At 42.5% G+C, this 12,356-nt stretch overlaps 1 protein-coding gene across 2 annotated transcripts in view; it reads right to left on the reverse strand.

Moving 5' to 3' along the window:
- Positions 1-276: 276 nt before the first annotated feature.
- The window catches only part of WBP1L (WW domain binding protein 1 like), an 88,051-nt gene continuing 75,971 nt past the window's right edge, over positions 277-12,356 (reverse strand). For both annotated transcript variants that reach the window (XM_040361881.1, XM_040361882.1), the window contains exons 3-4: positions 7,954-8,115; positions 277-3,158 (exon numbers count right to left, since the gene is read on the reverse strand). In XM_040361881.1, the coding sequence (XP_040217815.1) occupies positions 2,449-3,158; positions 7,954-8,115 (872 nt within the window). In that variant the 3' untranslated portion in view covers positions 277-2,448. The remainder of the gene's footprint in view (positions 3,159-7,953; positions 8,116-12,356) is intronic.

Raw genomic sequence — 12,356 nt, forward strand, 5'->3', positions numbered from 1 at the left:
GAATCGCAAAACCTGGCCTGGGCATTTAGCTGCCTAAAGGTCCGGGGCTTAAGTGGTTAATAAACTTGGCAACCAATAAAATTCCACCTTTCAATTTTCGAGAGCATGTCAAGTGTGTAAATCCGACAGGTGTTGGATGGAATATACTTACATTTAAATGTTTTATATGAGAGTGAAAACTATATTCAAATCTACAGCAAAAGATCTCCAGTTCCGAATATTCACCTATGAAAACATGTCATGTCAAGGAGCACAATCAGTGGACACCACACAGCATTTTATTCTCAAAATTTTCCTTTAATTAATCAACAAAATGACAAAATCCAGTGCAAGAAAGTTGTCAATGTCGATGCGTGTTGCCACATAGATATTTTGTTGTAACAGAAGTGCACATTTTTTTGCATTTTACCAAAATGAAATCTTATAAAAAAAAAAAAAAAATATTCCCTAAATATTGAGCAGTCAGTGCTCAAAAAAATGTACACTTCAAGAGTAGATTTGGTAGCATTGAACCTTCTTAAAATCTATTCATTACATGCACACAGTGAGGCAGCCATCTTGGGGCTGAGCCAATAAAGCCCATCAATTCACCAGTAAGTAGTGAAAGGACAGCGTGGACACACGTTCGCTCATTTCTAAGGAAACGACACCCTATATATTTGTGGAAACGTGCTTCAACCTACAAACTAGCTCCCTCTAATGGCCAGAGTGAAAGGCACACTTAAAAGGGGTTTCCATTTTCAATGGAAATCCCCCGATTGCCTGAGACCCATCTATGCAAAACCCTCAAATAACCCTTCTGACAGCAGAGGGACCCCATATTCCTTACAGTGCCTAGGGGAACCCCTGTTTTTTTTTGTTTTTATGGTCACACTATAGTACCAGCTTTCATCTACAGATGGCACCGCAGAGCAACTCAGAATTTTTAGGTTTTGATGCTGGTAAATCCTTGCAAGCTTGGCAAGGGAAAGATCACCATTTATCTGCACAGAGGAGTCTCAGTCAGAGAACTTCAGTTAAAAAAAAAATAAAAAAAAAAATTGCTTTACGTCAGCATCAGTCAACAGTAACAAATGGGTTGAACAGTCACTATCTGAATACAAGTATAGAATCGCTAGTAGATTAAAGGACCCTTCCTGACCCTTTTGTCTCAATCAAGGGAATGTTCAACGGGTTTAAAAAAAAAAAAAAAAAATTGTAAATTAAAACCGCAGTAACATTACTACCACATGGATGGAATACAGACTTACACAAGCATGCATCCCCATAGGCAAAATCATGTGACCATATCCGTCTTCTTTTAGTGGTCATTTCAGAAACTGAATTCCAACATAACACATGAAAATACTGCTCATACAAAGTAGCTGTGCTCATTGTGGACAACGGATGGAGGAGCGGGTGTTCTACTGCATGTCATACCACTAGTGCCAAGTCCACTGGAAGCAAGCACCCGGGACAGCTCCTGCTGAGCATGTGCGACTTCCAACTCATGCAAAAATCTATGTGCGCTACAGTGGCCTCTGAACAGCGGTAGGAGAGGCAACTACAGAATGTTCTGAGCAGACCAGCTGCACAATTGGATTTTTCATTATGTCCATTCGAAAAACAAAACAAAAAAAATCAATATAATTGCGATTTTCCCATTTTAGTTACAAAAAATGGAAAAAGGGGCGGGGTGGAAAAAAAGCTTATACATGTTTAAGGCTAGAAAATTACCCATTTTCTAAAATAGTGAGAACGATACACAAGATTCCCCCCCGCCCCCTTGAGGTGAATTATTGAATTCCACCATGTAACATTGGGATGTCAACTAGTAGTGGAAAAACATTTGGGGTTAGTGTTTGCTTGCACCTATAATCTGTAAAAGGCAAACACTTGACATACCCCATGCTACAAAAACACTGAAGCCCCGCCCCCCCATGTGGTTTTATTTGTTCACATCCTTCCATCACAATACTGGCGCATATTCTGTATTTCTCTTCTCTCTTGCCAAGGTCCTTCCAGTTGACAAGAGTAATGCTCCACTCTCATCCACCTAATCTCAGCATTTCCAGGTAGCTCTTAGTCTATCAGATCCAACAGGTTTCTGATAGAAAAAAAAACAATCTTCTATAGGAAAGGAGCGATGAAACAAGGAGAGAAGATCTTGTTCATATAAAACAAATCTGGACATTTTGCACGCTGTACGTATTAAGCTCCAGCTTTTGCCTTTATTGTCCTAGTATTCCATCACCAAAGTCATCCATACCAAAGCCCAGTTTAGGAAAGGCATTATTTAAAGCGTTGGGTGTGTACTATGTGGTCTTCTCTCCAACTTTGGTTGAACAGTTCTAAGATTTTTTGTGTTTTTTTTTGTTTAACGTACAGGACAATGAAAAAATAAAATAAAAAATAGGTATGTGGTACGGGATCATTCATTGATGCTTTTCAGCACGAACGGATTATCCTTTAGCCACGGGAGCTACTGCTGCTGTGAGAATTTGGCGAGTCTTGTTCATTGATGGTATTCAGTAAGCTCAAAGGCTGTCGTGGATGATCCAGATCATGAGACACCTCTGCATGATCAAATATCCCTTCTTCTTCGTCTCCGTGGGGGTGAGTGTCACATGACGTACAGCTGTCACAGAAGTTTTCACCTGTGTCATCAATTAAATCGTCGAGTTCTTTAAAGTCATCGTGATGGCCCCGACTGCACAGGCACACTTCAATGCCCGAGTCACCGGTAAATCTTCGGTGTCTGCCAGGCGTTTTGTCTTTGCCATCAAAGAAACCGCTCTGATCAAAGCTTTCAGAGCTATAGTCCTTCAATAATTCTTTTGACTCCTTGTCCAAGAAGGACACTTGATCTGCCATCTCGTCCAACTCTGCACCACTGGTTGGATCATTCGACTCAAGGCTGCTTGGTTTGAATGCTACTCTCTCTAGACACGTTGTTGAAGGTTCACAATCTACCATACTTGGAGGTCGTGGTTCACTACAGCTTGCTGCAGCTGGAGAACTTGTTTGGCTATGCTGCCCGGTCCTAACAGGGTCAATGGCTACAGCACTAGAACATGCCGCAACGCATTGCTGATGTAGGACAGTGTATGGAGGAGGAGGAGTTGGAGGTCTGTTCACCACTTCTTCATAAGGAGGTAGCAAATAGTTTGGCAGAAACCCTGCAAAGACAGATGAATACAACCATTAGTAAAAGATTTGTAAGACCTCATTAACATTGGCATTTATAATGCGACTATAGAAAACTCCAAAACAACTATATATAGTGCATTCATAAAGTATAGACCCCCTTCGCTTTTTTTCAACTTTGCTATACTGCAGCGGCACTTTGCCGATGGTTCGGCAGCTCTGCCCATTGGGGCACTTTAACCACTTAAGACCTGGACCAAAATGCAGCTAAACGACCTTGCCCCTTTTTGCGATTCGGCACTGCGTTGCTTTAACTGACAATTGCGCGGTTGTGCGACGTGGCTCCCAAACAAAATTAGTGTCCTTTTTTTCCCACAAATAGAGCTTTCTTTTGGTGGTATTTGATCACCTCTGCGGTTTTTATTTTTTGCGCTATAAACAAAAATAGAGCAACAACTTTGAGAAAAATGCAATATTTTTTACTTTTTGCTAAAATAAATATCCCCCAAAAATATATATAAAAAAAAAAAATTCTTCCTCAGTTTAGGCCGATACGTATTCTACCTATTTTTGGTAAAAAAAAAAAAAAAAACGCAATAAGCGTTTATCGTTGGTTTGTGCAAAATTTATAGCGTTTACAAAATAGGGGATAGTTTTATTGCATTTTTATTCATTTTTTTTTTTTTTTTACTGCGACATTATGGCGGACACTTCGGACAATTTTGACACATTTTTGGGACCATTGTCATTTTCACAGCAAAAAATGCATTTAAAATGCATTGTTTATTGTGAAAATGACAATTGAATTTTGGGAGTTAACCACAGGGGGCGCTGATGGGGTTGTGACCTGAAGTGTGTTTACAACTGTAGGGGGTGTGGCTGTAGGTGTGACGTTATCGATTGTGTCCCCCTATAAAAGGGATCACACGATCGATGACGCCGCCATAGTGAAGAATGGGGAAGCCGTGTGTAAACGGCTCTCCCCGTTCTTCAGCTCCGGGGACCGATCGGGTCCGCGGGTGCCGCAGTCACGGAGCTTCGGACCGGGTCGCGGGTGCGCGCCCACGACCCCACGGCAGGGCTTAAAGGGCAACGTACATATACGTTGATGTGCCCAGCCGTGCCATTCTGCCGTACATCAGCGTGAAGGGGTCCTTAAGTGGTTAAGAGCGGTGTATACACCGCTCTCCTAAAGCGCCTCAAAGATGCGGCTAGCAGGACTTTTTTTGCATCCTGCCAGCGCCTCAGTGTGAAAGTAGCCTAATACTACAGTTGTTTACGAATAATTTTTTCTCTTTAATCTACACTCGGTACCCGATAATGAGAAAGTGAAAACAGAATTTTAGAAATGTCTGAATTTATAAAAAAAAACAAACTGAAATACCACATGTACTTAAAGTGGTAGTAAATGCAGTTTTACCACCTGTACCTACAGGTAAGCCTATAATAAGACCTGTAGGTACTGTGAATACCTCCTTAACTTGCACTGTTTAGAAGATATTCACACTGCATGCAGGCGGTGTTGTGACAGGCGCATGCATTCTGGCATACCGTGCTGGACCTTCATGCACGGGAGTGACCCTATCATGAGTGGCAGATCACCCATCATTCAAGCTGTGACATCCCACCCACTGGGTTCTTTTTTAGTTACTGGGCATGGAGGAGGAGGGACTGGGTTGTCATTTAGGATTTGTATACATGCCCACATGTGTGATGATATACCATGTAACCTGAAAAGCTCAGCTCAAACAAGGTAATGTTCTCTCTAGCAATAGAGCCCAAACTGAGCATGTGCAGCAGTACTACCCTCACTGCATCATCTGACCTTGCCAAGAGTGACCCTGCAGGAGAGGGAAGACCTGCCCATAAAGGATCAAAGAGCCTTTTTACATAATGCAGAGGATTAACCCCTTAGGTTCCAAAGTGAGTGCATATAACAAGCATGCTATTCTGCATATACAGACAGATTTTACTGTTGTGGGTTTAGTAACCCTTTAATACTTTGTTAAAAGACCCTTTGGCAGCATTGTTAGTACAGTGACTCCAACCTGAGCCGTCAACCCACTGGGTTGAATGAAGTGATTTAACAACAAACATGCCTACACTTACCTGCTCTGTGCAATGGTTTTGCACAGAACAGGCCCAATCCTCTTCCTCTGGGGTCTCCCGCTGACAATTCAGGCCCCTCTTCATTGGCTGCTGCATCCACTGACACCGACAGCAGGTCTCTGCCCCACCCCCAGCTTTTAATTGACAGCAGTGGGAGCCAATGGCTTCTGCTGCTATCAATCTGTCCAAGAGAAGATCTACAGCGGATGGAGCCGCTGCGCTCGTGCACATCGCTGGATGAGATCAGATTCAGGTATTAAAAAGGGGGGAGCTGCAGCATAGAAGGTTTTTCACCTTAATGTATAGAATGCATTAAGGCAGGGTTCGACAATTGTGACTAGAATTAGCGACCTGGCACATCCTGCGTCTCCGTTCCCCGCCCCCCCCCACCGCACGATCACGGAGCGCCGCTCCGGCAATTGAGGCCACGGCTTTACACACACATATACATACATACATACACATATACATACATACATAACCCTATATATATATATATATATATACACACACACACACATACACCCTCCCACTGCCACAGCTGAGTGTGCATTTTTTATTTTTGCAATCGTGTTAAAATACAAATTTTTAGGTCTGAAGTTTAGTTATCCCCCCAACATTAACTACTTTGAAAATTTTACCCCCCTTTCCTGGCTTTAACTGGCAATTGCGTGGTCGTGCAACGTTGTACCCAAATAAAATGGACGTCCTTTTTTTCCCACAAATAGAGCTTTCTTTTGGTGGTGTGGGGGGAGCTGGCTTCAATAGATTCATATAGCCTTTTTTTTTTTTTTTTTTTTAAGTAAAAACTGATTTTTTTTCTTAATTAAAATGATTTTATTATTTGTCATCTCCCTGCTAGGCCTTTTTCACCTCTTTTTATATATTTTTTATTCCAACACCCTAGAGAATAAAGTGGCGGTCGCTGCAATACTTTCTGTCACAACATATTTGCGCAGCGGTCTTACAAGCGCACTTTTTTGGGAAAAAATACACTTTTTTAAATTAAAAAAATAAGACAACTATAAAGTTAGCCCAATTTTTTTTATATTGTGAAAGATAATGTTACGCCGAGTAAATTGATATCCAACATGTCACGTTTCAAAATTGCACCCGCTCGTGGAATGGCGACAATATTTTACCCTTTAAAATCTCCATAGGCGACTTTTAAAAAAATTCTACAGGTTGCATGTTTTGTTACAGAGGAGGTCTAGGGCTAGAATTATTGCTCTCGCTCTACCAATTGCGGCGATACCTCACATGTGTGGTTTGAACACCGTTTACATATGCGGGCGCTACTCAGGTATGTGTTCGCTTCTGTGCGCGAGCTTGGTGGGACGGGGCGCGTTTTCTGGCTCCTAACTTTTTTAGCTGGCTCCTAGATTCCAAGCAAATTTGTCAAACCCTGCATTAAAGTGGAGGTCCACCCAAATAACATTTATACAAGACCAAATTCTTTATACTACCAGCATGTACAGTCTGCACCTTTTTTTTTTTTTGTAGGCTGTACATACCTTATAATCTATATTTGCAATCCGGCTTCCGGGTACTTCTCCCGCGGGAGTAGGCGTTTCCAAGCTAAGCCGCAATGTAATCTGGGCGTTCGCCCAGATGATTGATGTCCATCAGAAAATGTTCCCCCCTGGCGGATAAGGCCCCGCCCCCCGTATTGCGTAGGCGTGTCACTGAGTTTCCGAAAGCAGCCAGGTAACAGGTAAAGCTGCGAGTCTGCTCTTTACGGCGCCTGCGCAGTCAGCTCTACACGGCTCCTAGTCGGTGCGCAGGCGCCGTGTAGAGCCAACTCGCCCCTTTACATGTTCGGCTCCTTTTGGAAACTTTGTGACGCGCCTACGCAATACGGGGGGCGGGGCCTTATCCGCCAGGGGGAACATTTTCTGATAGCCATCAATCATCTGGGCGAACGCCCAGATTACATTGCGGCTTAGCTTGGAAACGCCTACTCCCGCGGGAGAAGTACCCGGAAGCCGGATTGCAAATATAGATTATAAGGTACCGAATTTATCGGCGTATAACACGCACAGGCGTATAACACGCACCCTAACTTTAAGAGGGAAGTTTCTGGGAAAAAAACTTACCACAGCCCCCTGCGTATAACACGCAGGCACAGTTTCCCCTTTTTTTTCAGGGTAAAAAAGTGAGTGTTAAACGCCAATAAATACAGTATGTACAGCCTAAAAAAAATAAATTAAAAAAAAAGTGCCGACTGTACATGTTGGTAGTATAAAGAATTTGGTCTTGTATAAATGTTATTTGGGTGAACCTCCCCTTTAAGGTGAAAACCCGGCTTTACAACCACTTTAAAGCTTTTGTCATTTTAGAGCCCAGTCATTGTAAATAAGTGACTCTGCAGAACCAAAATAAAAGCGGTGTAACCTTTGTAAATGGATTTTTATTTTATGGAAGCAACCTAGATACTGCAAGAAATAACCTATGCTGTATATGTGTGTTGAGAATTCAAAATAATCTGTTCTTTGAATTAGCCAATGAAATCATTTTACACCAATAAAAATAGGGGCAGGGTTTTGTGATCTATTGTGCAAATACCTTTCGATTGAATGGACAGAGCTGCTCTAAATGCACCCATCCACCTTTCTACTTGACCTCAGAAATAAACAGACATAGCAGGAGCCACACCCTAGACAGATGGCGACCTTTGGCATACACACAGGTCTAGAAATAGATAGATGGGTAACATACGGAAGTAAAATGGCACTGAAGAGTAGCTGTGCGCTTCTCGGTAAGCTATGAGGTTGATCTCGTGTTGCCGTTGCTGTGCCTGAAGGCGGTGCTTGGCTCGTCGATGATGACAAACACAACAGCAGCTGAGTATTATGATTATTGTCCACACCAGCCAAAACCCTGTATGAGAAAAAAAAAAGGCATGCAATATTAAAAAAGTTATATCATGGTCTACATTTTTATAGCTTCTATTACGCATTATCTTACGCAAAGATTTTTAAATTTCTAAATAGGTGTATTTTGGAACCAAGGGTTTCTAACAAATTGGGCACTTTCCCTGTAGTCTTCCAGCCTGGCATCTGCCATGCTGCAGAGTTACTCAGAGGAATCTGGCCTCGGAATCACCTACAGTCAGACAGCTGGACTTGGAAGGACGGATGGCTGTCAGTATGTGTGTATGCATTCCCAGCCTGAGCTGGTCTGTACAGAGCAATGTAAGGGAAGCCAGTCCAGGAGACAACACAATGCATACAATGGACACGGGCAAGTCATAGAATAGATGTACACAGCTGCTCCCTTTCTTTTGCTTTTTAGGCAGAACTCTGCAATAAAGCAAGTGCCTAAACTTTAATGTAACATCAGCTGTAATTAAAGGGAACCATAATATTTCCGCATGCATGTAGCATAGTGTCTTCCTATTCGGTCACTTCTCTCCTACATGCAAAAATCATATTTTTTTTGCTAGAAAATTACTCAGAACCCCCAAACACTATATATGTTTTTTGGCAGACACCCTAGGGAATAAAATGTCGGTCATTGCAACTTTTAATCTCGCACGGTATTTGCGCAATAATTTTTCAAGTGTTTTTTTTTTGGGGGGGGGGGCGGTTTCATGAATTAAAAAATAACAAAACATTAAAGTTAGCCCAATTTTTTTTGCATAATGTGAAAGATGATGTTACGCCGAGTAAATGGATACCCAACATATCACCCTTCAAAATTGCACACGCTTGTGGAATGGCGCGAAACTTTGGTACTAAAAAATCCTCATGGGCGACGCTTTAATTTTTTTTACTGGTTACATGTTCTGAGTTACAGAGGGGGTCTAGGGCTAGAATTATTGCTCTCGCTCTAGCGTTCGTGGCGATACCTCACATGTGTGGTCTAAACACAGTTTTCACATGCGTACGCTTCTGCGTGCAAGTTTAGGGGACAGTGGCACTTTGAAAAAAAAAATTAAAATGTATTGTTAATTTTAAACTTTTTACTTTGACACTAAAAAAAAAAAAATTGATGTGAACATCCCTTGTAAAAGGAATAAGCATGACAGGTCCTCTTTACAGTGAGATTTGAGATCGATAAGACTGGAAAGCCTGAAATAAAAAAAAAAAAAAAAAAGAAGAAGAAGGATTCCGGTTTCCCAGTCAAGGCGGCGCCCTTTTTTTGAATGCAGAGGCCGGGCGTGACGTCATAACAACACCACACCTGGCCTCCGAATGATCATAGAGATTCTGGCGACCATCTGGTCTGCCGGAAATCTCTATGGTAGGGATACGGGGCCGGCGGATCCTTTCTCCGACTCATTGATCGCAGCGGTGAGTCGGTAGAAGCAGCCGCTATGATCGTCCTTACGGTGCACAGAATCGCCGGCTCTAAAAAGACAATACCTGAATGATGCCTGTAGCTGCAAGCATCATTCAGATATCCCCGCTCAAAGTCAAGGATGTCCATCTGGCGTGAAGTGGTTATAATTACAGAATTTCCCCCTACTGGCCATGTGTAGTTTCAAAAAAAAAAAAAAAAAAAATCTTTGTCACATATGGCATGTGCAAAAATCGCTCCCCCACCCCACACACTGCTGGTCCATATATATTTACAGTTCTATTAAACACAGATTTTTGTTTTGCATATATACTGTAAAGCTATAATGAAATTCCTGTTTAGGCCACATATACGCTAGGCAAATGCTCTATGCAGCCTGTGTGTGTGGCCAATCCTGACCATTTAGTGCACCCGGGAGGCACAGCGGCAGTATCCATCCCTCGCTGCCTGTAGCCTGTCAAAGTCTATGAGAGGCTAAAGGCTGCTGTAGCTAGATGAGGCTGAGCACTTTACCAAGTGGTAGGGCCCTATGTGCTCAGGGACAAAATAACGAAAAACAAAAGCATTCTGAACACCACTCAGTACAGTGTTAGGCCTCTCCGTTTGAAAGGTTCCAGGCAGTGGGGATGGATGCTGCCGCTGTGCCTCCCAGAGCACTAAACTGGCAGGATTAGCCACACACATGCCAAATGCCTAGTGTGCCTATGGCTTTAAAAACGGATTTAGATATTACACAACGTCCCCAGTAAATTTGACAAAAATACTCAGTAAGCTGTAGACCTGCACTAGGATAAGAAACCTTTAATAGTCATTTTTTGCACGGCTGCAGTTGCTTACTGGATTTGCATTTTTAACTCAGCGACTGATCTAGTTGTTTGGATCCATTCTATATATTCTCTGTAAAGAGTAGAGGGAAAAGCACAACTACTTTTCTAGCAACTGCACTTCTGTAGGAATTGTGCTCCATGGTAAAGCATTAGTAAATCTGCATTATTTACTACATACAAGAACAGACTCCTTACTCTCTGTAATGAATCCTGAAAATCTTTGCATTATAAATATAAAACTATTCAGTTCCAGGTTGACATTTCAGTGAACCTGTATTTCATACATTCCACCGATTGTGAATTTCTTCCACATTCAGCACAGGATCTACTTTTATACACATCTTCCCCACCTGCTGCTGGATCATATTCTTTAATCCCTGGCCGCATGAATGTGAATTGGAGTGCCAGTGATAACTGCAGAGGGCAATCGTATATTATTCCTGAGAACATGTTTATAGCGACTTGAAACAGTTTGCTGATCATGAGAGATGTCTGGAACCGTCAAGTCTTGTTTACCAGAACTGAACATCCAAATACTTTTACACCCACCACACATGCAAGGCGGCTGGAGAAAAAGTCTGTTTATAAGAACTGCTGCCCGTCTAACAGCTCATCATGTTACAGAGGTCACGTTCTACCAAACTCCGCATTCTCCCTTCTAAAACCAACAACCCCAGAGGTCCAAAAAATCACTGCAGAATAAGGGAAGAGACAAAACAGGACACTGTGGGATATTTTCAGAAATATAGTTGCTTTGGCCATCATCCCTACATTTAAAAAAGGAGAACTTAACATTTCTAGATGTTCCTTTTAACTTAGCAGAGCTTTCGTTGTTAGTTAATTTTTGCCCCAAGCAGTGACCTTTCATCTTAAAAAACTCCTTCTGAATAATAGCATTGCGATGATTGGTACATGAGGATGCCTGGGTCCTCCTAGGTCCCTACAGCCTCATACCCATGTATCTGAAGTGCGAGATCTAAGGTACTGCTGCCTCTCAGTTTCAGGAGATTTCGTGATGCAACTACTCTGCTGCTTGCTCCTCGATAGAAGCTGGAAATGTATCTTATATATTTGTAAGATAAGCAAGTTTTATTTTTTCATGATTACATTTAGTTTACCTGTGCTAGGAACCTTTGCTAAAATGCATCTCCTGCTTAGATTAGAAACGTGCACTCCATTGGGAAAATTGCACATTCCGACCTACTGCATACAGGGCAGCTGGGAAACGCACTTTGCCTCCTCAACACTTCCTCTTAGATTGCCTCTCCTCCTGTATCGTATCTATTTTTTTTTTCTGTAGTCGGCCCATAAATCTCAGTGTTGTACAGCAGAACTTCAACAACTGAGACTGTTGAACTGGTGACCGCACACTGCAAGGCACTCAAGCTGCATGGTGCCCGGGGACAATGCTGGGGATGCACACAGTTGTGATGTCTACCTTATGGGTTGACTGGGAAATAGATGAGGGAGGGTGGAAAAAACAGACCCTGGACTTTCATGTGGGGCAAACCATGATTAACCAGTGAGCCACCAAGCCAAGGGAGGAGTATTATTATTTAAAAATCAGTGGTGGCTGTCCATAAAATGCGCAATCCCCTAATCCATGCGCCCGGACCCTAATCTACATGCAAGGTGCCGGATGCATGGATTTTATTGGGGTTTTTCTTTTAAAGCACATGATTAGAGTCTGAGGCTCCAATAGGCTTCAAAATAGGGTGGGCTCGGGGCACAGAACACTGCACCCGGAGCCCACCCATTTGTGTGACAAAAGCGAAAAAGTAGATATTGTCAACCTGATTCTCCTGGCCAATCAGGAAGCGGGACCCGAGACCCGATCGGCCCGGGATTCTTAGGACTTCCTGATCAGCCAGGAGAAGCAACAGCCTCTTTCTGAGCTATTAGATGTGCTCTGGTTCATAGAGTGATCTTGTCCTTCCAGCCACCTGACATGTTTGTTATTAAAAAAAAAAAAAAAAACCTTTACAATCCCTT

The sequence above is a fragment of the Rana temporaria genome, chromosome 8 (assembly GCF_905171775.1).
Source record: "Rana temporaria chromosome 8, aRanTem1.1, whole genome shotgun sequence".
Taxonomy (NCBI): Eukaryota; Metazoa; Chordata; class Amphibia; order Anura; family Ranidae; genus Rana; species Rana temporaria.